The following is a 26,842-nucleotide window of genomic DNA, read 5'->3' on the forward strand; positions in this document are numbered from 1 at the left end:
GGTGGGGACCGAGACCTATGTCATCACGCTGCCCACACTCTGCGTCCTCCTTCATTGGCTGAGAAATGGCGCTGAACGCGTCATACAAAACGCAACTTTGGCGCGAAGATCGCCAACCGCATGGCCGATCCCACACTAGGATTGGGTCGGGTTTCATGAAACCCGACTTTGCTGAAAGTCGGCGATTTTTTAATTTGTCCGATCTGTTTCGCTCAACCCTAGTCTCAAGGAGACCTCTGGTTGTTATGGCAATGCATCGCTGACCCCTGATCATGTGACGGGGATCGGCGATGAGTGCATTTCCGGCTACGCGGCCGGAAGCAGTAGTAAAATGCCGCAGTCAGCGTTTGACAGCAGCATATAACTAGTTAATAGCGGTGGGTGGATCGCGATTCCACTCGCCGCTATTGCACGCACATGTCAGCTGTTCAAAACAGCTGACGTCACGGATTTTATGTGGGCTTACCGCACCGCCGGAGCCCGCATCAAAGCAGGGGATATGACATCGGACGTACTATCCCGTCCGAGGTCAGAAAGGGGTTAAAGATTCTGTCACTTACAGTTGAAGTGTACCTACAATAACAATTAACAATTACAGACATTTCTATTCTTTGTAGGTGGTAAAACTTGCAAAATCGGCAGTGTATCAAATACTTATTTTCCCCACTGTCTGTATGATGTTTTTGTGGCAAATGACTTATTTTTCCACAAAACACGCACTGGGGTAACGTTTACAAAATTTTAAAGCTACGCTTAATCCAAGACAAAAAAAAAACGACTGTATATTTGTAGCAAACCTGTTTCCCTATTTCTATTTCAAGCATGGTTCTGAACATGGCCATGTTGGTGGCAGGCATTGGCAAGGAGGTAACTAACAGATGGACTCTTATAGTAATGGCCATGAAAGAGGGATACAATGTGTTTCCAAGGCAGCCAAGGGCCTGAAAGACGCCCAGGTATGTCAGAGGAACTTGTATATTACTTCTCTCTGATATACAGATAATAAATGTTTCCGTTAACTCCCCTCAATATCTATAGCTCACCTGTCATGGCTCCCGGGTAATACTGCTGTGGGAAACACTGCACACAGCAACAATGGAGCTGAGCAAAGCGCCGGGTTACTAATCAGGTGCAAACAGGACCTGAACCATGTGACAGAGTGGGAGATGATCGGGGGGTGGAGCCAGACACCGGGGAACAGAGAAAAGGATAAACACAAGAAAGTAGTCAAGCAAGCCAAGATCGGAGCCAGGAGATCACGAAGTACCAAAGGGGATGAGACAGGGGATTGTCAGAAGTGAAGCCAGAGGTCAGAAATCCAGAAGATCAAACAAAGAGTAATGCACGGAGAGCAAGGAAAGGAACTGCAAACCAGGCATAGACTCCAGGGGTCAGGCACACAGACTAGAACAGAAAGTATAGCTGACAGCGAATCCTAGTCTGGAGTGAGTATAAATACCCCTCCCAGATCGAAAGAGAGGCCAGCAAAATTAACCCTGAGAGAACAGGACATTAACCATGTCCTAACCATGGCATCACCAAATAGAGAGTAGTGGATTTGATGTTTTTTCCATAGCTCACCCACCACACACACCCAACTGCAGAAAAATTAAAAAAAATTGTGAACACATTTTATGTATTGTAAAAAAGTAACAATAAGACATCTAACAAAAATAAGTCACTATATGACTTCAGTTACCGTACTTAAAAATAAATATGTCATGGCTCCTGGTATACAATTAATAAAAAAAAACTCCTCAAGGCCTAAAACAGGGCAGTCCTTTAAAAGGGTGACCATTTTTTTGCTTAAAGTCTGCAGTCACTTTACGTAACTGCAAGCTTCCAAATCTTCGCAGCTTGAGCACTGCGCGCTGTCAGGATTCTCCAGTGTCTGCGTTGAGAGCATCTTGCGCTCAAGTAATGGAGGCCATGCTGTTGTGAATTCCGTTCTCGGGCTCCCTCCTGTGGTCATGAGTGGTACTGTGTGAGTTTGGTCTTGGGCTCCCTCTGGTGGCCTTTAGCGATATGGCTGGTCTTGGCTGGGCTCAGCTGTTTCATCTCCTGCTAGGCTGGGCCTATTTAACTCACCTGGACCTTTAGCTGTCGCCTGCTGTCGGTGTATTCAGTCCTGATCCTGTGTCCTCCTGAATATTCCTTGTGACCAGTCTCCTGCTATGAGAAGCTAAGTTTGCTTGTTCAGTTTCTCATTATTTCCTTGAAAACGTTTCTCATTATATTATGAGTTCAGCCCAGCTTGCTTTTATGTGATTTTTTGCTTGCTGGTTAGTTCTGGGGTGCAGAGTGCGCCCCTCACATCGTGAGTCGGTGTGGGGGTTCTTGTATTCTCTGCGTGGTTTACTTTTGATAGTTTTTGTACTGACCGCACAGACACCTATCTATTTTCTGCCTATCTAGTATTAGCGGGCCTCATTTGCTAAATCTGTTTCATCTCTACGTTTGTGTTTTCCCCTTGACTCACCGTTATTATTTGTGGGGGGCTATCTAAAACTTTGGGGTACATTTCTCTGAGGCAAGTGAGGTCTTTGCTTTCTTTCTAGGGGTAGTCAGTTTCTCAGGCTGTGACGAGACGTCTAGGTTTTCAGGTAACGTTCCACAGCTGCCTTTAGTGTGTTTGGATAGGATCAGGATTGCGGTCAGTATAGTTTCCACATCCCCAGAACTTGTCCTATATATTCAGGGTATATTTGTCAGGTCAGTTTGAGATCCTACCACCAGGATCATAACACATGCACATCTAGTCGGAATGTGGTCAGGCATGTACATATCACATACTGCCCGATGTCACCTCAAACATCGGAGAATGTTGGTAGCCTGCGGATCAGATAACTCTATTAAGGTGTTGAAAGCTTAATTCCTAAACACATCTAATACAGTTGTGGCCAAAAGTATTGACACCCCTGCAATTCTGTCAGAAAATACTCAGTTTCTTCCTGAAAATGATTGCAAACACAAATTCTTTGGTATTATTATCTTCATTTAATTTGTCTTAAATGAAAAAACACAAAAAGAATTGTCCTAAAGCCAAATTGGATATAATTCCACACCAAACATAAAAAAGGGGGTGGACAAAAGTATTGGCACTGTTCGAAAAATCATGTGATGCTTCTCTAATTTGTGTAATTAAGAGCACCTGTAACTTACCTGTGGCACCTAACAGGTGTTGGCAATAACTAAATCACACTTGCAGCCAGTTGACATGGATTAAAGTTGACTCAACCTCTGTCCTGTGTCCTTGTGTGTACCACATTGAGCATGGAGAAAAGAAAGAAGACCAAAGAACTGTCTGAGGACTTGAGAAACCAAATTGCGAGGAAGCATGAGCAATCTCAAGGCTACAAGTCCATCTCCAAAGACCTGAATGTTCCTGTGTCTACCATACGCAGTGTCATCAAGAAGCTTAAAGCCCATGGCACTGTGGCTAACCTCCCTAGATGTGGACGGAAAAGAAAAATTGACAAGAGATTTCAACGCAAGATTGTGCGGATGTTGGATAAAGAACCTCGACTAACATCCAAACAAGTTCAAGCTGCCCTGCAGTCCGAGGGTACAACAGTGTCAACCCGTACTATCCATCGGCGTCTGAATGAAATGGGACTGTATGATAGGAGACCCAGGAATACCCCACTTCTTACCCCGAGACATAAAAAAGCCAGGCTGGAGTTTGACAAAACTTACCTGAAAAAGCCTAAAATGTTTTGGAAGAATGTTCTCTGGTCAGATGAGACAAAAGTAGAGCTTTTTGGGCAAAGGCATCAACACAGAGTTTACAGGAGAAAAAACGAGGCATTCAAAGAAAAGAACACGGTCCCTACAGTCAAACATGGCGGAGGTTCCCTGATGTTTTGGGGTTGCTTTGCTGCCTCTGGCACTGGACTTCTTGACCGTGTGCAATGGCATTATGAAGTCTGAAGACTACCAACAAATTTTGCAGCATAATGTAGGGCCCAGTGTGAGAAAGCTGGGTCTCCCTCAGAGGTCATGGGTCTTCCAGCAGGACAATGACCCAAAACACACTTCAAAAAGCACTAGAAAATGGTTTGAGAGAAAGCACTGGAGACTTCTAAGGTGGCCAGCAATGAGTCCAGACCTGAATCCCATAGAACACCTGTGGAGACATCTAAAAATGGCAGTTTGGAGAAGGCACCCTTCAAATATCAGGGACCTGGAGCAGTTTGCCAAAGAAGAATGGTCTAAAATTCCAGCAGAGTATTGTAAGAAACTCATTGATGGTTACCGGAAGCGGTTGGTCGCAGTTATTTTGGCTAAAGGTTGTGCAACCAAGTATTAGGCTGAGGGTGCCAATACTTTTGTCTGGCCCATTTTTGGAGTTTTGTGTGAAATGATCAATGTTTTGCTTTTTGCTTCATTCTCTTTTGTGTTTTTTCATTTAAGACAAATTAAATGAAGATAATAATACCAAAGAATTTGTGTTTGCAATCATTTTCAGGAAGAAACTGAGTATTATCTGACAGAATTGCAGGGGTGTCAATACTTTTGGCCACAACTGTATAATAGCTGCCCATATGCAGATTTGCCTGTTTTTAGACAAAATCGCTTTGTCCAAAGATACACCGTTTAACATCCAAATTTATGGGAAGAAAATATTTGAATATGCTATTTTTACGTACAAGAAAACCAAATTCTAATTGCATGAGAGGATCTAATCTGTATATAGGGGTCAGGTATAAAAACCGTCAGGATCTGAACAATAAAGTCAGAATTGGTAAGGAGGATCTGACACCCCCAAAACTGAAATTGAACCATTTAGATTTTTATATAGGGGACTTAGCCCCTATGTAAACCATACATATCATGTACATATTATTAAATGTGCTTTTGAGGAAAACAGATTTATTGCATATGTAAATGAGGGGGCTCCGATGCTCCCCTGGCATGGGCATTTGCTCAGTGCACTTTTCTGCCCCCTTAAATACTCTGTCCCTCAACTCATGGTGATTGACAGCTCTCACTTTATAGTGCTGTCTGATCCATCACCCCAGCCCTGCACATACTGACACTGGAGTGGCTGCGTGCCTGCTTACAGTGTCAGTGTGTACAGTGGCAAAGTTCTCATCTCCCTATCCTGTGCATAGCGGACGCTCGCTGCACAATGGATTACAAAGCAGTTGTGGCTAATGCTGACAGGAGAGGGATGAGAAGGTGCACACTGTTAGCGTATGCTCACTCTCATCCTCCCCTCCTGTGTATAATGGTAGCACATTGATTCTGTGTGTAGCAAGTAGCTGCTGTAGACAAGACAGGAGAGGGAGATGACAGCGCCCCAGCACTGATATGCAGGGGGCAAGCACGAGTCCACAGTATCAGTGTGTGTTTTACAAATGGGAACTGTTCAAAGGTCAACCATAATTATTTGCAAATTGCCATATGCAAGAAAATCCCTTGCACTGCAAATCATCATGAGGGGAGGAATATTGCAACTGAGTGGCGGAAAGGTGCACAGAGCCCTTGGCCATGCCAACAGTCACCATAGTCCCTTCATTTAAATATGTAATATTTTTACAACACAAGCACATCTTTTGCAAAAATTATTCCTGAATATTTTTTTTTGTTTTAGAGGGAACACTTTTTTAGGAATTTTGTACAGCTCTCCAAGCAGGTCTCTGTCTCTCATCTCACAAAATTACAAGTTAAAGAAGGGGCAGGGAACTGTGGGATAGCACGGTGCAGAAGACATCAAATATACTGTCTTCATCTATTAGATTCTTAGCCTTTATCATCTTTGTCACAGCCTAACAGATTTTTCTGTGGTCGCTGCACTGTGCATAGGCAGCGACTGAGATGACAAAACTTACTTAATTAGGGCTCATACTCATCTGTGAGGAAAACAGACTACGGTAGTTCAATCCGATAAAAAAATCAGATTCTACTCTGACCAATGTTAATCTACGAGTCCCTGCTCATCTGCGATCTCACACGAGACTCGACAAAGAAAAACAATCGGTGTGATAAAAATATCACACGGTACTCAAACCGTGTGACTGCCATCCGATTTTTACACATTGTGAGGGGAATAATATACGAGGGCCGGTATGTATCCCCCAGGATGCGCATAGAGACATACTGAACCCGCTGGAGTGCATTTTGATTACAGCAACACCTGTGTTTACAATGCAGAATACAAGAGAGTTTAGATTTGGGCAAATCATTTGACCAAATCAGTTTTGTATTGGGTATCTCAGTGGTTTGTTTGCAAGCTGCAGAGCAGGAGGCTCTATGCAGGACAGGTCTGTGCGAAGTTAAACACAGCACCTTCCTGGTGCACATACTGCTTTGTACAGACACCTTCCTGGTGCACATACTGCTTTGTACAGACACCTTCCTGGTGCACACACTGCTGTGTACAATGCATACACCTTCCTGGTGCACACACTGCTGTGTGCATACCCCTTCCTGGTGCACACACTGTTGTGTACATACATCTTCCTGGTGCACACACTGCTGTGTGCATACATCTTCCTGTGCACACACTGCTGTGTGCATACCCCTTTCTGGTGCACACACTGTTGTGTACATACATCTTCCTGGTGCACACACTGTTGTGTGTGCATTCACCTTCCTGGTGCAGACACTGCTTTGTACAATGCATACACCTTCCTGGTGCACACACTGCTGTCTGCATACATCTTCCTGGCACAGACAGTGCTGTGTGCATACATCTTCCTGGTGCACACACTGCTATGTACATACATCTTCCTGGTGCACACCGCTGTGTACAGACACCTTCCAGGTGCACACCGCTGTGTACAGACACCTTCCTGGTGCACACCACTGTGTACAGACACCTTCCTGGTGCACACACCGCTGTGTACAGACGCCTTCCTGGAGCACACACTGCTGTGTACAGACACCTTCCTGGTGCACACAACTGTGTACAGACACCTTCCTGGTGCACAGTGCTGTGTACAGACACCTTCCTCGTGCACACACTGCTGTGTACAGACACCTTCCTGGAGCACACACTGCTGTGTACAGACACCATCCTGGTGCAAACACTGCTGTGTACAGACACCTTGCTGGTGCACACTGCTGTGTACAGACACCTTCCTGGTGCACACAATGCTGTGTACAGACACCTTCCTGGTGCTGTGTACAGATACATTCCTGGTGCACACCGCTGTATACAGACACCTTCCTGGTGCACAGTGCTGTGTACTGACACCTTCCTGGTGCACAGTGCTGTGTACAGACACCTTCCTGGTGCACACACCGCTGTGTACAGACATCTTCCTTGTACACACACCGCTGTGTACTGACACCTTCCTGGAGCACACACCGCTGTGTACAGACACCTTCCTGGTGCACAGACTGATGTGTACAGACACCTTCCTGGTGCACACAGTGCTGTGTACAGACACCTTCCTGGTGCACACACACCTTCCTGGTGCACACACCGCTGTGCACAGACACCTTCATGGAGCACACGCCGCTGTGTACAGACACCTTCCTGGTGCACACACCACAGGGTACAGACACCTTCCTGGTGCACACACTGCAGTGTACAGACACCTTCCTGGTGCACACACTGCTGTGTACAGACACCTTCCTGGTGCACACACTGCTGTGTACAGACACCTTCCTGGTGCACACCGCTGTGTACAGACACCTTCCTGGTGTATACTGCTATGTATAGACACATTCCTGGTGCACACACCGCAGTGTACAGACACCTTCCTGGTGCACACACTGCTGTGTACAGACACCTTCCTGGTGCACACCCTGTGTACATCTTCCTGGTGCACACACTGCTGTGTATAGACACCTTCCTGGTGCACACACTGCTGTGTACAGACACCTTCCTGATGCACACACCGCTGTGTACCTGTGTACAGACACCTTCCTGGTGCACAGTGCTGTGTACAGACACCTTCCTGGTGCACACAACGCAGTGTACAGACACCTTCCTGGTGCACACCCCTGTGTACAGACACCTTCCTGGTGCACACCCGTGTACAGACATCCTCCTAGCGCACACACGTGTACAGACATCCTCCTAGCGCACACACTGCTGTGGACAGACATCTTCCTGGTGCACACACTGCTGTGTACAGACACCTTCCTGGTGCACACACTGCTGTGTATAGACACCTTCCTGGTGCACACACCGCTGTGTACAGACACCTTCCTGGTGCACACCGCTGTGTACAGACACCTTCCTGGTGCACAGTGCTGTGTACAGACACCTTCCTGGTGCACACACCGCTGTGTACAGACACCTTCCTGGTGCACACCGCTGTGTACAGACACCTTCCTGGTGCACAGTGCTGTGTACAGACACCTTCCTGGTGCACATACCACAATGTACAGACACCTTCTTGGTGCACACACCGCAGTGTACAGAAACCTTCCTGGTGCACATCCCTGTGTACAGACATCTTCCTGGCGCACACACTGCTGTGTACAGACATCTTCCTGGTGCACACCGCTGTGTACAGACACCTTCCTGGTGCACAGTGCTGGGTACAGACACCTTCCTGATGCACACACCGCAGTTTACAGACACCTTCCTGATGCACACCCCTGTGTACAGACATCTTCCTGGTGCACACACTGCTGTGTACAGACATCTTCCTGGCGCACACACTGCTGTGTACAGACATCTTCCTGGTGCACAAACTGCTGTGTACAGACACCTTCCTGGTGCACAGTGCTGTGTACAGACACCTTCCTGGTGCACAGTGCTGTGTGCAGACACCTTCCTGTTGTACACACCGCTTTGTACAGACACCTTCCCGATGCACAGTGCTTTGTACAGACACCTTCCTGGTGCACAGTGCTGTGTACAGACACCTTCCTGGTGCACACACTGCTGTGTACAGACACCTTCCTGGTGCACACAGTGCTGTGTACAGACACCTTCCTGGTGCACAGTGCTGTGTACAGACACCTTCCTGGTGCACACAGTGCTGTGTATAGACACCTTCCTGGTGCACACACTGCTGTGCACAGACACCTTCCTGGTGCACACACTGCTGTGTAGAGACACCTTCCTGGTGCACACACCGTAGTGTACAGACACCTTCCTGGTGCACACTCCTGTGTACAGACACCTTCCTGGTGCACACCCCTGTGTACAGACATCTTCCTGGCGCACACACTGCTGTGTACAGACATATTCCTGGTGCACACACTGCTGTGTACAGACACCTTCCTAGTGCACACACTGCTGTGTATAGACACCTTCCTGGTGCACACACTGCAGTGTACAGACACCTTCCTGGTGCACACATTGCTGTGTACAGAAATCTTCCTGGTGCACACCCCTGTGTACAGACATCTTCCTGGCGCACACATTGCTGTGTACAGACAACTTCCTGGTGCACACCGCTGTGTACAGACACCTTCCTGGTGCACAGTGCTGTGTACAGACACCTTCCTGGTGCACACACCGCAGTGTACAGACACCTTCCTGATGCACACCCCTGTGTACAGACATCTTCCTGGCGCACACACTGCTGTGTACAGACATCTTCCTGGCGCACACACTGCTGTGTACAGACATCTTCCTGGTGCACACACTGCTGTGTAGACACCTTCCTGGTGCACAGTGCTGTGTACAGACACCTTCCTGGTGCACACCCCTGTGTACAGACATCTTCCAGGCGCACACACTGCTGTGTACAGACACCTTCCTAGTGCACAGTGCTGTGTACAGACACCTTCCTGGTGCACACACTGCTGTGTACAGACACCTTCCTGGTGCACACCCCGCTGTGTACAGACACCTTCCTGGTGCACAGTGCTGTGTACAGACACCTTCCTGGTGCACACACCACAGTGTACAGACACCTTCCTGGTGCACACTCCTGTGAACAGACACCTTCCTGGTGCACACCCCTGTGTACAGACATCTTCCTGGCGCACACACTGCTGTGTACAGACATATTCCTGGTGCACACACTGCTGTGTACAGACACCTTCCTAGTGCACACACTGCTGTGTATAGACACCCTCCTGGTGCACACACTGCAGTGTACAGACACCTTCCTGGTGCACACACTGCTGTGTACAGACATCTTCCTGGTGCACACACTGCTGTGTACAGACACCTTCCTGGTGCACAGTGCTGTGTACAGACACCTTCCTGGTGCAGTGCTGTGTGCAGACACCTTCCTGTTGTACACACCGCTTTGTACAGACACCTTCCCGGTGCACAGTGCTGTGTACAGACACCTTCCTGATGCACACCCCTGTGTACAGACATCTTCCTGGTGCACACACTGCTGTGTACAGACACCTTCCTGATGCACACCCCTGTGTACAGACATCTTCCTGGTGCACACACTGCTGTGTACAGACATCTTCCTGGCGCACACACTGCTGTGTACAGACACCTTCCTGGTGCACAGTGCTGTGTCCAGACACCTTCCTGTTGTACACACCGCTGTGTACAGACACCTTCCCGATGCACAGTGCTGTGTACTGTGTACAGACATCTTCCTGGAGCACACTCTGCTTTGTACAGACACCTTCCTGGTGCACACAGTGCTGTGTACAGACACCTTCCTGGGGCACACACTGCTGTGTACTGACACCTTCCTGGGGCACACACTGCTGTGTACAGACACCTTCCTGGTGTACAGACATCTTCCTGGTGCACACACTGCTGTGTACAGACACCTTCCTGGTGCACACACTGCTGTGTACAGACACCTTCCTGGTGCACACACTGCTGTGTACAGACATCTTCCTGGTGCACACACTGCTGTGTACAGACACCTTCCTGGTGTACAGACATCTTCCTGGTGCACACACTGCTGTGTACAGACATCTTCCTGGTGCACACACTGCTGTGTACAGACACCTTCCTGGTGTACAGACATCTTCCTGGTGCACACACTGCTGTGTACAGACATCTTCCTGGTGCACACACTGCTGTGTACAGACATCTTCCTGGTGCACACACTGCTGTGTACAGACACCTTCCTGGTGCACACACTGCTGTGTACAGACATCTTCCTGGTGCACACATTGCTGTGTACAGAAATCTTCCTGGTGCACACCCCTGTGTACAGACATCTTCCTGGTGCACACACTGCTGTGTACAGACACCATCCTGGTGTACAGACATCTTCCTGGTGCACACACTGCTGTGTACAGACATCTTCCTGGTGCACACACTGCTGTGTACAGACACCTTCCTGGTGTACAGACATCTTCCTGGTGCACACACTGCTGTGTACAGACATCTTCCTGGTGCACACACTGCTGTGTACAGACATCTTCCTGGTGTACAGACATCTTCCTGGTGCACACACTGCTGTGTACAGACATCTTCCTGGTGCACACACTGCTGTGTACAGACACCTTCCTGGTGTACAGACATCTTCCTGGTGCACACACTGCTGTGTACAGACATCTTCCTGGTGCACACACTGCTGTGTACAGACATCTTCCTGGTGCACACACTGCTGTGTACAGACATCTTCCTGGTGCACACACTGCTGTGTACAGACATCTTCCTGGTGCACACACTGCTGTGTACAGACACCTTCCTGGTGCACACACTGCTGTGTACAGACACCTTCCTGGTGCACACACTGCTGTGTACAGACATCTTCCTGGTGCACACACTGCTGTGTACAGACACCTTCCTGGAGCACACACTGCTGTGTACAGACACCTTCCTGGTGTACAGACATCTTCCTGGTGCACACACTGCTGTGTACAGACATCTTCCTGGTGCACACACTGCTGTGTACAGACATCTTCCTGGTGCACACACTGCTGTGTACAGACATCTTCCTGATGCACACACTGCTGTGTACAGACATCTTCCTGGTGCACACACTGCTGTGTACAGACACCTTCCTGGTGCACACACTGCTGTGTACAGACACCTTCCTGGTGCACACACTGCTGTGTACAGACATCTTCCTGGTGCACACACTGCTGTGTACAGACATCTTCCTGGTGCACACACTGCTGTGTACAGACACCTTCCTGGTGCACACACTGCTGTGTACAGACACCTTCCTGGAGCACACACTGCTGTGTACAGACATCTTCCTGGAGCACACACTGCTATGTACAGACATCTTCCTGGTGCACACACTGCTGTGTACAGACACCTTCCTGGTGCACACACTGCTGTGTACAGACACCTTCCTGGTGCACACACTGCTGTGTACAGACACCTTCCTGGTGCACACACTGCTGTGTACAGACCCCTTCCTGTTGTACACACCGCTGTGTACAGACACCTTCCCGATGCACAGTGCTGTGTACAGACACCTTCGTGGTGCACAGTGCTGTGTACAGACACCTTCCTGGAGCACACACTGCTGTGTACAGACATCTTCCTGGTGTACAGACATCTTCCTGGTGCACACACTGCTGTGTACAGACATCTTCCTGGTGCACACACTGCTGTGTACAGACACTTTCCTGGTGTACAGACATCTTCCTGGTGCACACACTGCTGTGTACAGACATCTTCCTGGTGCACACACTGCTGTGTACAGACATCTTCCTGGTGCACACACTGCTGTGTACAGACATCTTCCTGGTGCACACACTGCTGTGTACAGACATCTTCCTGGTGCACACACTGCTGTGTACAGACATCTTCCTGGTGCACACACTGCTGTGTACAGACACCTTCCTGGTGCACACACTGCTGTGTACAGACACCTTCCTGGTGCACACACTGCTGTGTACAGACATCTTCCTGGTGCACACACTGCTGTGTACAGACACCTTCCTGGTGCACACACTGCTGTGTACAGACACCTTCCTGGAGCACACACTGCTGTGTACAGACACCTTCCTGGTGTACAGACATCTTCCTGGTGCACACACTGCTGTGTACAGACATCTTCCTGGTGCACACACTGCTGTGTACAGACATCTTCCTGGTGCACACACTGCTGTGTACAGACACCTTCCTGGTGCACACACTGCTGTGTACAGACACCTTCCTGGTGCACACACTGCTGTGTACAGACATCTTCCTGGTGCACACACTGCTGTGTACAGACATCTTCCTGGTGCACACACTGCTGTGTACAGACACCTTCCTGGTGCACACACTGCTGTGTACAGACACCTTCCTGGAGCACACACTGCTGTGTACAGACATCTTCCTGGTGCACACACTGCTGTGTACAGACACCTTCCTGGTGCACACACTGCTGTGTACAGACACCTTCCTGGTGCACACACTGCTGTGTACAGACACCTTCCTGGTGCACACACTGCTGTGTACAGACACCTTCCTGGTGCACACACTGCTGTGTACAGACCCCTTCCTGTTGTACACACCGCTGTGTACAGACACCTTCCCGATGCACAGTGCTGTGTACAGACACCTTCGTGGTGCACAGTGCTGTGTACAGACACCTTCCTGGAGCACACACTGCTGTGTACAGACATCTTCCTGGTGCACACTGCTGTGTACAGACACCTTCCTGGTGCACACACTGCTGTGTACAGACACCTTCCTGGTGTACAGACATCTTCCTGGTGCACACACTGCTGTGTACAGACATCTTCCTGGTGCACACACTGCTGTGTACAGACACCTTCCTGGTGTACAGACATCTTCCTGGTGCACACACTGCTGTGTACAGACACCTTCCTGGTGCACACACTGCTGTGTACAGACATCTTCCTGGTGCACACACTGCTGTGTACAGACATCTTCCTGGTGCACACACTGCTGTGTACAGACATCTTCCTGGTGCACACACTGCTGTGTACAGACACCTTCCTGGTGCACACACTGCTGTGTACAGACACCTTCCTGGTGCACACACTGCTGTGTACAGACATCTTCCTGGTGCACACACTGCTGTGTACAGACACCTTCCTGGTGCACACACTGCTGTGTACAGACACCTTCCTGGAGCACACACTGCTGTGTACAGACACCTTCCTGGTGTACAGACATCTTCCTGGTGCACACACTGCTGTGTACAGACATCTTCCTGGTGCACACACTGCTGTGTACAGACATCTTCCTGGTGCACACACTGCTGTGTACAGACACCTTCCTGGTGCACACACTGCTGTGTACAGACACCTTCCTGGTGCACACACTGCTGTGTACAGACATCTTCCTGGTGCACACACTGCTGTGTACAGACATCTTCCTGGTGCACACACTGCTGTGTACAGACACCTTCCTGGTGCACACACTGCTGTGTACAGACACCTTCCTGGAGCACACACTGCTGTGTACAGACATCTTCCTGGTGCACACACTGCTGTGTACAGACACCTTCCTGGTGCACACACTGCTGTGTACAGACACCTTCCTGGTGCACACACTGCTGTGTACAGACACCTTCCTGGTGCACACACTGCTGTGTACAGACACCTTCCTGGTGCACACACTGCTGTGTACAGACCCCTTCCTGTTGTACACACCGCTGTGTACAGACACCTTCCCGATGCACAGTGCTGTGTACAGACACCTTCGTGGTGCACAGTGCTGTGTACAGACACCTTCCTGGAGCACACACTGCTGTGTACAGACATCTTCCTGGTGCACACTGCTGTGTACAGACACCTTCCTGGTGCACACACTGCTGTGTACAGACACCTTCCTGGTGTACAGACATCTTCCTGGTGCACACACTGCTGTGTACAGACATCTTCCTGGTGCACACACTGCTGTGTACAGACACCTTCCTGGTGTACAGACATCTTCCTGGTGCACACACTGCTGTGTACAGACATCTTCCTGGTGCACACACTGCTGTGTACAGACATCTTCCTGGTGCACACACTGCTGTGTACAGACCCCTTCCTGGTGCACACACTGCTGTGTACAGACATCTTCCTGGTGCACACACTGCTGTGTACAGACACCTTCCTGGTGCACACACTGCTGTGTACAGACACCTTCCTGGTGCACTCAGTGCTGTGCTGGCTGTAATGTCTGGGGACTCCAGGGGAAGGCAGGCAGTCCTCACAGAGCGGCAGCCTCTTCATCTCCCTCCCTGGCATTCACGCTTCACTTCTCCTTTACTCCAGGATATAAATCTCTGCCATCCCTGAGCTGGGCGCCTTCCAGCTGCTGCACCAGTCCGACCACTCGCCCACCGGACATTTTATCTTGTATTTTTCTGTTTCTGACATTTCTCCTGATTTGCATTGGAATTAATAGGAATAACCCTAATAATAATATTTCCACTAATCCTCCCCATCAGCACTCTGGTAGCAGGAGACGCATGCGCATGGGTGATGAGCAGCCAGCCCTGGGTGATGAGCCCAGCTTCAACGGATGTGAGCAGGGCAAAGACTTGCAGCTGTCTCCCAGCATTGATGGTGACATTGTGAGTATTCCCCGGCATGTCGTGCCGATCATCATCATCCTCCTGATCTGTCTGCTGCTCCCATATACTGCACTGCATAGAGGCAGAGCTCCTACCAGCTCCATCTTTGCATCTCCTGCCTCTTACATGATGCAAGTGCCCAGGGCATGTGTGATGATGAGGACTTGTGTGATGATGAGGGCTTGTGTGATGGGGGGCTTGTGTGATGATGAGGGCTTGTGTAATGGGGGGCATGTGTGATGGGAGCATGTCTGATGGGACATATATGATTGGGCATGTGGGAATGTGTGATGGGATATATATGATGGGGTATGTGTGATGGGATATGCGTAATGGGATATGTATGATAGGACGTGTGATGGGGGAATGTGTGATGGGACATGTGTGATGGGACATGTGTGATGAGAGATATATATGATAGGACATGTGTGATGGGACATATATGATGGGACATGTGTGATGGGACATGTGTAATGGGACATGTGTGATGAGAGATATATATGATAGGACATGTGTGATGGCATATATATGATAGGACATGTGTGATGGGACATATATGATGGGGCATGTGTGATGAGGGAATGCCGTGCAGCAGTTGGGGAATGTGTTCTTACTTTAAGGGGTGCAGAGCCGTATTGCTGGACATGTGCTGGGATCCAGTCCAGTATTGACATGTTGCTGGTGTCATGGCAGAATTGGTAGAAGGGCAGAGGTTCCCGCTCACAGGCTGCCCCTGCTCCTCGGGTGTGTGTGCCGGCATCCAGCAGGCTCCATCCTCCCAATACCGGAGTGCGGCTTCATCTCACTACAGCCGAGATGCAGATGTAGCTGAGCTGAATTCGTCATTCATCTCTTTCCTCTAAGATCAGATATGGAAAACACAATGTATGTCATGTTAGTCGGAAAACCCCAACACTCATCCATAAGCCCTGTGCTCAGTCTGTTGTGAGATGACACACACTGACAGAGCATGCTGGGACTTGCAGTGTGGTTCACCTCAGTTACAGTCTGCAGTGATTTATTTCCTACATAGACTTGTGAACATTGGTGATTATTGTACGAGTTGCCTGTGCGTCCATTATAGATGTGGGTCTTGGTGTTATCTCGCTTCAGCTCATCCTCTGTACGATGGAGCTGCAGGTTGGGTGTTATAAAATGCCGTTATTATGAGAGAACAGCCCCCGCCGGACCCACCATCATTGTAGGGGCTTTTCCTGCTGTATAATCCGCCTTTCATTTCAATGAATCCGATAGCAAAAGGACGTTAATGTCTGTATGTAATGGTGCGGAATCTGTCATTCTATCTATCTATCAGCTATCTATCTATCTGTCTATTACATATCTATCTTTCTATCTCATATCCATCCATCCATCTATTATCTATCCATCATCTATCTATCTATCTAGAAAATCAGAAAAAAACAGGCAGCACTCCAAAAATTAAAGTGAAAAACCGTGGCTTTACTGATCCATTAGCAGCTAATGGATCAGTAAAGCCATGGTTTTTTCACTCTAATTTTTTGGAGTGCTGCCTGTTTTTTTTTCTGATTTTCTATTTTGGAGGTTTGGATATCACCTTTACAGGTTGTATTGCTCCCGGTTTTTTTTTGGTAGTGCTGCCAAATTTTCTTTAATTATCTATCTATCTATCTATCTATCTATCTATCTATCTATCTATCTATCTATCTATCTATCTATCTATCTATCTAGCTAGCTAGCTAGCTATCTATCTATCTATCTATCTTATCTATCATCTGTCCTCCTATATAATTATCTCTTCATACTTCTACTAAGATAATATTTTGGTTGGTTTAATGTTTTCTTTATGTAAATAATTACAGACACCAAACGTTCGGATCATTCCCATCTGCTTTATTCATTTGCGCTCTTCCGTCACTGGAGCAGAACTACAAAACTTTTGGCGGTGCCCGCTCCGTCTCATGACAAGGACCAAACATGCCCGCTGATTGGACCCCATTGACAATAGTGGGTTCCGTCGGGCCGTACTCTGGATGAGAGCCCAGCACGCTGCTCTGTTCTGGGGATATTTTTGGCCACACTCAGTGCAGATTTGACTGAATGGAGAAATATCTCAGCTCTACCCTGGCGGCATGTATCACAGATGCAGCAGTGGTTCCGGAGATGGCTGTGCAGGTGTCAGGCCTACAGCGTGCTCCTCAGCTCTTTCCATGCTTGGTAATATTTGGCATACTACTGATGAACCTGATGTTGCAGGCGCCATTGTTGTCAGACACTTTTCCGTGGAACCCTGAAACATAAAAGTCTTTATAGAGACGGCTTGTTGGTAAGTCTGGTGGCGGCCCCCATAAATGTGATATCTAGACCATCCTCCATTCCCTCCATGTAAGGTGTGATATTCCTGTTGGGTGATCCTTCGATATGTTCTTGGAGGTAACGATAAATGTGCTGAAATACATATGTCACTGGTGTGTAAATTATCAGGGTCATTTCAGCAAACTTTGTATAAATTCCTAACACAAGTGAACATCGGGTTTTATACTTGTCTCATATACATGTATGTAAGATACTGAGTCAGACCATCGTGTGTATGAGGCGTACGGGAACCATAAAAATGCCGAAATGTAACTGCGTCAAGCTTGGACAGTCTTGCACCTGACCAGAAGCTTCCGAGCTACTTGATGCAGACGCCCGGTTTTCATCTTCGGTACATGTGGTCTTAAAAAAAATCATGGACCAACATTAAAGGGATTTTACACTTTTAGGGGAGTGGATCTTAAATGATTAATAACAAAAACAGATGACTCAATATCTATGGAACCTTCACTGGCTCCACGCCGCTCAGTGTTTTGGTTGACATCGTGTTGATAGCTCACATCACCGCTGCAGCCAGTCGCTGAGCTCATGTGGATGGCATGAACTGCTAAGCTCAGTTATTGGCTGCAGCGGTGATGTGAGCTATCAACGTGATGTCACCACTGCAGCCAAAATGCAGAGGTGGGGAGGGGGAGTTCTGACTGGCTTTATTTTGTGTTAGGCTACGTTCACATTTGCGTTGTTGGGCGCAGCGTCGGCGACGCAACCAACAACGCATGTACACAACGCAGCGTTTTGCGACGCATGCGTTGTCATAAGATAGTAAAGATCAGGAGCTTCGGCGCAGGGAAAACGCTACAAGTAGCGTCCTCTGTGTCCTGTCTTCTGCGTCAATATGACGCATGCGTCGTAAAACGCATTACAATGCATATCGGCGCATGTCCATGCGCCCCCCATGTTAAAGATACGCATGCGTCGGTATCTGTCAACGACGCTGCGCCCAACAACGCAAATGTGAACGTAGCCTTACAGGGATCATTTGGGGTCTACTTTTCTAAAAGTGGAAAACCCCTTGAAGCTCACCTTCACAATCGTCATTGCGACGTTGGGTATTTATGGTGAAACATAAGATTTACAAGATGACATTTTGAAACGGCAATGAGAAAGTGAAAAGGCCCATTGTGTGTTTTTACTTTTAGAGAGATATGGGGGCTACGTGGCAACACCGGCTGACTATGGGGCCCAGAGCCGCTCTCGCGTTTTGTGGTCGTTTTTGGTGCTTTATTATGGTTGTACGCACTTCTGGGGCATTTAATTGTGCTGCCAAGAACATATGCGCATTGGGTGTTGGAGCCCCTGGAGAAACAGGGCTCATTCTAAGTTGTTCTCGTCTTACTTTTAATAAGAACCTGCCCAAATATATGGTCTCCACAGTGTAGGTGGACATTCAATGTGGACTTGAGCCATAAATATGTGATGGGGGCATCTAATGGTTTGTAGTGAGATGGTGTCTCGTCACATGGGAAAGGAGCCGAACTCTCCCTGTACGTTGCGATATCAGGCTGCGCAGCATTGCGCTATAGCACAGGGAACCTGCAGATCTTGCCAAGAGTCAGTCCCATGTAATGGTTAATGTAACCTAGAGGAAATGAATTGTTCTTAAGAGTACATCTTACATAAGAACAACCAACCATCATTCATCTGTCGGGGCCGGAACTTCAGTGTAATATTGGAAATGGCCTCCAGTTAATTGATGAGAGTATATATGTAATTTATCTGTATCATTGTATGACCCCTGCATCATGCATGTATCACGCATTGCTGCATTGTCCCTTTTGAATGAATGGAATTTAGATTCAAAATCATAGACCTCCGTTCACACCACGTTTTCCCTTTACATTTGGCACATATGCTGGGGGGAGTGGAACGTAAAGGCCTAAGACTAACACTAACGCCATTTAGCTGCTTATGTCACCCATAGGTCAATAAATGATAATAAAGAACAACAAACCATGTTTTTATGTTGGTTCCTAAGCAATGTAATATTGAGCACAGGGAGACTAGACAGCCCCTTTACATTGGTCATAAATGGGAAGACGTGGCCTGGATTTGACCAGCGTCCTAATATTCGCTTTTTGAATATTCATCAGTAAAGGAGCATGCGTGGTTATTTGAAATAGTAAGAAGAGTTTTCTTCGTGGAACATTATTCTTAAAGGTGTATTTCCTTGTTGCAAAGTAATGGTGCATCGCTAGGATATTTAATTACTTTAATAACGGGACACTGTTGCTGAGAATGAAGGAGGCAAACTGTTGGGGTATTGCTGTGTCCCCTTCAATGTTTTTTTTCCCTGCACACTGCCCCGCATATCCGTGCAGGGAACTGTATCCATACATTTCAGGGTAATGGAGCTGGCTGGTGTTCCCTGTACAGGGAGGTGGCGGGGAGCTCCACTATGTGGGACTAAAACATGAAATGTGAACCGTGCCCTAAATCAGCCTGCTAGGCCCCTTATTCTCACCGTTAGGAGTCCCACAATTGACCCAACTAATAATAAAATGATGGCATACAGTTCTGGCCAAAAGTATTGACACCCCTGCAATTCTGTCAGATAATACTCAGTTTCTTCCTGAAAATGATTGCAAACACAAATTCTTTGGTATTATTATCTTCATTTAATTTGTCTTAAATGAAAAAACACAAAAGAGAATGAAGCAAAAAGCAAAATATTGATCATTTCACACAAAACTCCAAAAATGGGCCAGACAAAAGTATTGGCACCCTCAGCCTAATACTTGGTTGCACAACCTTTAGCCAAAATAACTGCGACCAACCGCTTCCGGTAACCATCAATGAGTTTCTTACAATGCTCTGCTGGAATTTTAGACCATTCTTCTTTGGCAAACTGTTCCAGGTCCCTGATATTTGAAGGGTGCCTTCTCCAAACTGCCATTTTTAGATCTCTCCACAGGTGTTCTATGGGATTCAGGTCTGGACTCATTGCTGGCCACCTTAGAAGTCTCCAGAGCTTTCTCTCAAACCATTTTCTAGTGCTTTTTGAAGTGTGTTTTGGGTCATTGTCCTGCTGGAAGACCCATGACCTCTGAGGGAGACCCAGCTTTCTCACACTGGGCCCTACATTATGCTGCAAAATTTGTTGGTAGTCTTCAGACTTCATAATGCCACGCACACGGTCAAGCAGTCCAGTGCCAGAGACAACAAAGCAACCCCAAAATATCAGGGAACCTCCGCCATGTTTGACTGTAGGGACCGTGTTCTTTTCTTTGAATGCCTCTTTTTTTCTCCTGTAAACTCTATGTTGATGCCTTTGCCCAAAAAACTCTACTTTTGTCTCATCTGACCAGAGAACATTCTTCCAAAACGTTTTAGGCTTTTTCAGGTAAGTTTTGGCAAACTCCAGCCTGGCTTTTTTATGTCTCGGGGTAAGAAGTGGGGTCTTCCTGGGTCTCCTACCATTCAGTCCCTTTTCATTCAGATGCCGACGGATAGTACGGGTTGACACTGTTGTACCCTCGGACTGCAGGGCAGCTTGAACTTGTTTGGATGTTAGTCGAGGTTCTTTATCCAACATCCGCACAATCTTGCGTTGAAATCTCTTGTCAATTTTTCTTTTCCGTCCACATCTAGGGAGGTTAGCCACAGTGCCATGGGCTTTAAGCTTCTTGATGACACTGCGCATGGTAGACACAGGAATATTCAGGTCTTTGGAGATGGACTTGTAGCCTTGAGATTGCTCATGATTTCTCACAATTTGGTTTCTCAAGTCCTCAGACAGTTCTTTGGTCTTCTTTCTTTTCTCCATGCTCAATGTGGTACACACAAGGACACAGGACAGAGGTTGAGTCAACTTTAATCCATGTCAACTGGCTGCAAGTGTGATTTAGTTATTGCCAACACCTGTTAGGTGCCACAGGTAAGTTACAGGTGCTGTTAATTACACAAATTAGAGAAGAATCACATGATTTTTCGAACAGTGCCAATACTTTTGTCCTCCCCCTTTTTTATGTTTGGTGTGGAATTATATCCAATTTGGCTTTAGGACAATTCTTTTTGTGTTTTTTCATTTAAGACAAATTAAATGAAGATAATAATACCAAAGAATTTGTGTTTGCAATCATTTTCAGGAAGAGTATTATCTGACAGAATTGACAGGGGTGTCAATACTTTTGGCCACAACTGTATCTTTCATGCTGCCAACATAGTCTAGGTACATTGCTGTGCTTTTAGCCTTATTTCTGTAATCTGCATAGTTGTCCATTAGTTGGCGCGGAATTTCTGTCATAGCGATAACTTACAATTAATTACTATTTACGGGATTATGTGCAACATACATTCACTTACTGATATACTGTCTGAAGATGAAGTAACTCTATAAGCCAATCTATGGTGCAATTATGTGTCCAATGCAGATGGGGGAAGTTATGAGCGTCCGGTCATAACAATGATGCTGCCTGCAAATCAGAAAGGCGTTTGGAAATTCAGCAAGTTGGAGGAGGTTCACAGGGTTCTCAAATGGCAGCCATAGACTACTGACATGGCCACTGGACCAGGGTCCTGCAAATCATTTTGCTAATCTATATTATTATTATTATTTATTATTATTATTATTATTATTATTTATTTATATAGCGCCAATGATTCCATGGTGCTGTACATGAGAAGGGGTTACATACAAGTTACAGATATTGCTACAAGTAAGCAAACTAACAATGACAGACTGATACAGAGTGGCGAGGACCCTGCCCTTGCAGGCTTACATTCTGCAGGATGGTGGGGAAGGAGACAATAGGTTGAGGGTTGCAGGAGCTCCGGTGTTGGTGAGGCGGTAGCTTCGATAGTGGTGAGGAAGCAGCGGGGTCAGTGCAGGCTGTCAGTCAGGTAGGCAAGATCTATTAGATGGAGGAAAGATGATGAGTTCAGATTTGTCCACATTGAGTTTGAGGAAGCGAGAGGAGAAGAAGGAGGATATGGCTGATAGACACTCCGGGATTCTGGACAGCAGGGGGGTGACGTCTGGGCCAGAAAGGTAGATCTGAGTGTCATCAGCACAAAGGTGGTACTGGAATCCATGAGACTTTATGAGCTGTCCCAGGCCGATAGTATAGATTGAGAAGAGTAGGGGTCCTAGAACAGAGCCTTGGGGGACTCCAACAGAGAGAGGGTGGGATGAGGAGGTAGTGTGGGAGCGGTAGATGCTGAATGTGCGGTTGGAAAGGTACGAGGAGATCCAGGATAGGGCGAGGTCTTTGATGCCAAAGGAGGAGAGGATCTGTAGTAGGAGGCAGTGGTCAACTGTGTCGAAAGCAGAGGACAGGTCTAGAAGTAGGAGTACAGAGTATTGTCAGTTAGCTTTGGCTGTAAGTAGGTCGTTAGTGATTTTGGTCAGGGCTGTCTCAGTTGAGTGATGGGGGCGGAAACCAGATTGTATATTGTCAAAGAGCAAGTTAGATGAGAGGTGGGAGGAAAGTTCAGCGTGGACGTGCTGCTCCAGGAGTTTGGAAGCGAATGGGAGCAGCGATATTGGGCGATAGCTGGACATAGCTGTTGGATCGAGGGTTGGCTTTGTAAGGATAGGCGTGATTGTGGCATGTTTGAAAGCAGAGGGAAGGTGCCAGAAGTTAGTGATAGGTTGAAGAGGTGGGTTAGGAATGGGATAAGAGTGGTGGTGAGGTTGGGGAGGAGGTGGGAAGGGATGTGGTCAAGCGATAGTGACCATGCTCCTTGTGACATCCCATACTCTGGACATATGGTTATCTTCCGCATCCCTTTTCAGTAGTACTGGAAAATATACACTATATACCTGTTATGTCTACTGATACCTGTTGTCCCCCTTCCCAGCCATTTCTGGGCGGCAGACAATACAAGACACGTTCTCCTTCCTATCTAGGAGGAATGTGTTTCCATTGCTGGGCAGCAGAAAATAAAAGACATACCGTAATCTCTCTCTTACTATCTAAGAAGAACGTGTTTCCATTGCTGGGGAGCAGACAATACCAGACAAGTTTTCCCTCTTCCTATCAAGTAGGGATGTGTTTCCATTTCTGGGTGGCAAACACTACAAAACAGGTTATCCTCCATTCTATCTAGGAGAAATTTGCTTACATTGCTGGGCAGCAGACAATACAATACAATTTATCCCCGCTACTCCCTAGAAGGAATGAGTTTGCATTGCTGGGAAGCAGAAAATACAAGACAAGTTGTCCCTCTTACTATCTAGGAGGGATGTGTTTCCATTGCTGGGCAGCAGACAGTACAATACTAGTTCTCCCTCTTCCTATGTAGGAGGAATGTGTTTCCAATCCTGGGCAGCAGACAATACAATACTGGTTATCCCTCTTCTTCTCTAGCAGGAATGTGTTCCCATTGCTGGGCAGCAGACAATACAAGAAAAGTTCTCCTCCTTCCTAGCTAGGAGGGATGTGTTTCCATTGCTGATTGCTGGGCTACAAAAAATACAATACATATGTTTCCATATGACAGCAGACAGTACAAGTTCTTCCTCTTCCTATCTAGGGGGAGTGTGTTTCTATTGCTGGGCAGCAGACAAGTTCTCCTTATCTAGGGGGAATGTGTTAACATTGCAGGGCAGCAGGCAATACAATATATAATCTCCTCCTTTCTATCCCAGAGGGATATGTTTTCCTTGCTGGCCAACAGACAGTACAAGGCAAGTTCTCCTTATCTAGGAGGGATCTATATATATAATTGTCTAAGGGGTACTTCCGTCTTTCTGTCCTCAACTTCCGTAACGGAAATCCCGCGTCGCTGATTGGTCTCGCCAGCTGCCTGTCATGGCTGCCGCGACCAATCAGCGATGGGAACAGTCCGATTAGTCCCTCCCTACTCCCCTGCAGTCAGTGCCCGGCGCCCGCATACTCCCCTCCAGTCACCGCTAACACAGGGTTAATGCCAGCTGTAACGGACCGCGTTATGCCGCGGGCAACGCACTTTGTTATCGCTGCTATTAACCCTGTGTGTCCCCAACTTTTTACTATTGATGCTGCCTATGCAGCATCAATAGTAAAAAAATGTAATGTTAAAAATAATAAAAAAAAACAAAAAACCTGCTATTCTCACCCTCCGTAGTCCGCCCAGCCGCACGCGGCTGCCACCATCTTCCGTTCCCAGAGATGCATTGCGAAATTACCCAGAAGACTTAGCGGTCTCGCGAGATCGCTAAGTCATGTGGGTAATTTCTCAATGCATCCTGGGAACGGAAGATGGCGGCAGCCGCGCGCGCATCGCGAGAGCTTCGCTGGATCCCGCCGGGTGAGTATATAACTATTTTTTATTTTAATTATTTTTTTAAACAGGGATATGGTGCCCACACTGCTGTATACTACGTGGGCTGTGTTATATACTGCGTGGGCTGTGTTATGTACTGCGTGGGCTGTGCTATATATTATGTGGCCACTGTTATATACTACGTCTCCTTTGTTATATACTGCGTGGCTGCTATATACTGCGTGGGCTGTGTTATATAGTACGTGGGCTGTGTTATATAGTACGTGGGCTGTGTTATATACTGTTTGGGCTGTGTTATATACTGCGTGGCCACTGTTATATATTGCGTGGCCTGTATTAACGCATTGGGTATTCTACAATATGTATGTATATGTATGTACTGTATATAGCAGCCACACAGTATATAGCACAGGCCACGTACTATTTGCTATATACTACATGGCTCCTATATACAGTGGGGCAAAAAAGTATTTAGTCAGCAATAGTGCAAGTTCCACCACTTAAAAAGATGAGAGGCGTCTGTAATTTACATCATAGGTAGACCTCAACTATGGGAGACAAACTGAGACAAAAAAATCCAGAAAATCACATTGTCTGTTTTTTTATCATTTTATTTGCATATTATAGTGGAAAATAAGTATTTGGTCAGAAACAAACAATCAAGATTTCTGGCTCTCACAGACCTGTAACTTCTTCTTTAAGAGTCTCCTCTTTCCTCCACTCATTACCTGTAGTAATGGCACCTGTTTAAACTTGTTATCAGTATAAAAAGACACCTGTGCACACCCTCAAACAGTCTGACTCCAAACTCCACTATGGTGAAGACCAAAGAGCTGTCAAAGGACACCAGAAACAAAATTGTAGCCCTGCACCAGGCTGTGAAGACTGAATCTGCAATAGCCAACCAGCTTGGAGTGAAGAAATCAACAGTGGGAGCAATAATTAGAAAATGGAAGACATTCAAGACCACTGATAATCTCCCTCGATCTGGGGCTCCACGCAAAATCCCACCCCGTGGGGTCAGAATGATCACAAGAACGGTGAGCAAAAATCCCAGAACCACGCGGGGGGACCTAGTGAATGAACTGCAGAGAGCTGGGACCAATGTAACAAGGCCTACCATAAGTAACACACTACGCCACCATGGACTCAGATCCTGCAGTGCCAGACGTGTCCCACTGCTTAAGCCAGTACATGTCCGGGCCCGTCTGAAGTTTGCTAGAGAGCATTTGGATGATCCAGAGGAGTTTTGGGAGAATGTCCTATGGTCTGATGAAACCAAACTGGAACTGTTTGGTAGAAACACAACTTGTCGTGTTTGGAGGAAAAAGAATACTGAGTTGCATCCATCAAACACCATACCTACTGTAAAGCATGGTGGTGGAAACATCATGCTTTGGGGCTGTTTCTCTGCAAAGGGGCCAGGACGACTGATCCGGGTACATGAAAGAATGAATGGGGCCATGTATCGTGAGATTTTGAGTGCAAACCTCCTTCCATCAGCAAGGGCATTGATGATGAAACGAGGCTGGGTCTTTCAACATGACAATGATCCAAAGCACACCGCCAGGGCAACGAAGGAGTGGCTTAGTAAGAAGCATTTCAAGGTCCTGGAGTGGCCTAGCCAGTCTCCAGATCTCATCCCTATAGAAAACCTTTGGAGGGAGTTGAAAGTCCGTGTTGCCAAGCGAAAAGCCAAAAACATCACTGCTCTAGAGGAGGTCTGTATGGAGGAATGGGCCAACATACCAACAACAGTGTGTGGCAACCTTGTGAAGACTTACAGAAAACGTTTGACCTCTGTCATTGCCAACAAAGGATATATTACAAAGTATTGAGATGAAATTTTGTTTCTGACCAAATACTTATTTTCCACCATAATATGCAAATAAAATGATAAAAAAACAGACAATGTGATTTTCTGGATTTTTTTGTCTCAGTTTGTCTCCCATAGTTGAGGT

At 47.2% G+C, this 26,842-nt stretch overlaps 1 protein-coding gene across 2 annotated transcripts in view; it reads left to right on the forward strand.

Annotated features, from left to right (window-relative positions):
* The window catches only part of RGS20 (regulator of G protein signaling 20), a 215,289-nt gene that overhangs the window by 108,125 nt on the left and 80,322 nt on the right, over nt 1-26,842 (forward strand). The window contains exon 1 of one of the 2 annotated variants that reach the window (XM_077267728.1): nt 14,911-15,320. The exons of the other annotated variant lie outside the window; for it this stretch is intronic. Within the exon in view, the coding sequence (XP_077123843.1) occupies nt 15,216-15,320 (105 nt within the window). The 5' untranslated portion in view covers nt 14,911-15,215. Of the gene's footprint in view, nt 1-14,910; nt 15,321-26,842 lie in introns of those variants that run through there. 2 annotated transcript variants of the gene reach the window in all.

Source organism: Ranitomeya variabilis, chromosome 6, assembly GCF_051348905.1.
Source record: "Ranitomeya variabilis isolate aRanVar5 chromosome 6, aRanVar5.hap1, whole genome shotgun sequence".
NCBI lineage: Eukaryota > Metazoa > Chordata > Amphibia > Anura > Dendrobatidae > Ranitomeya > Ranitomeya variabilis.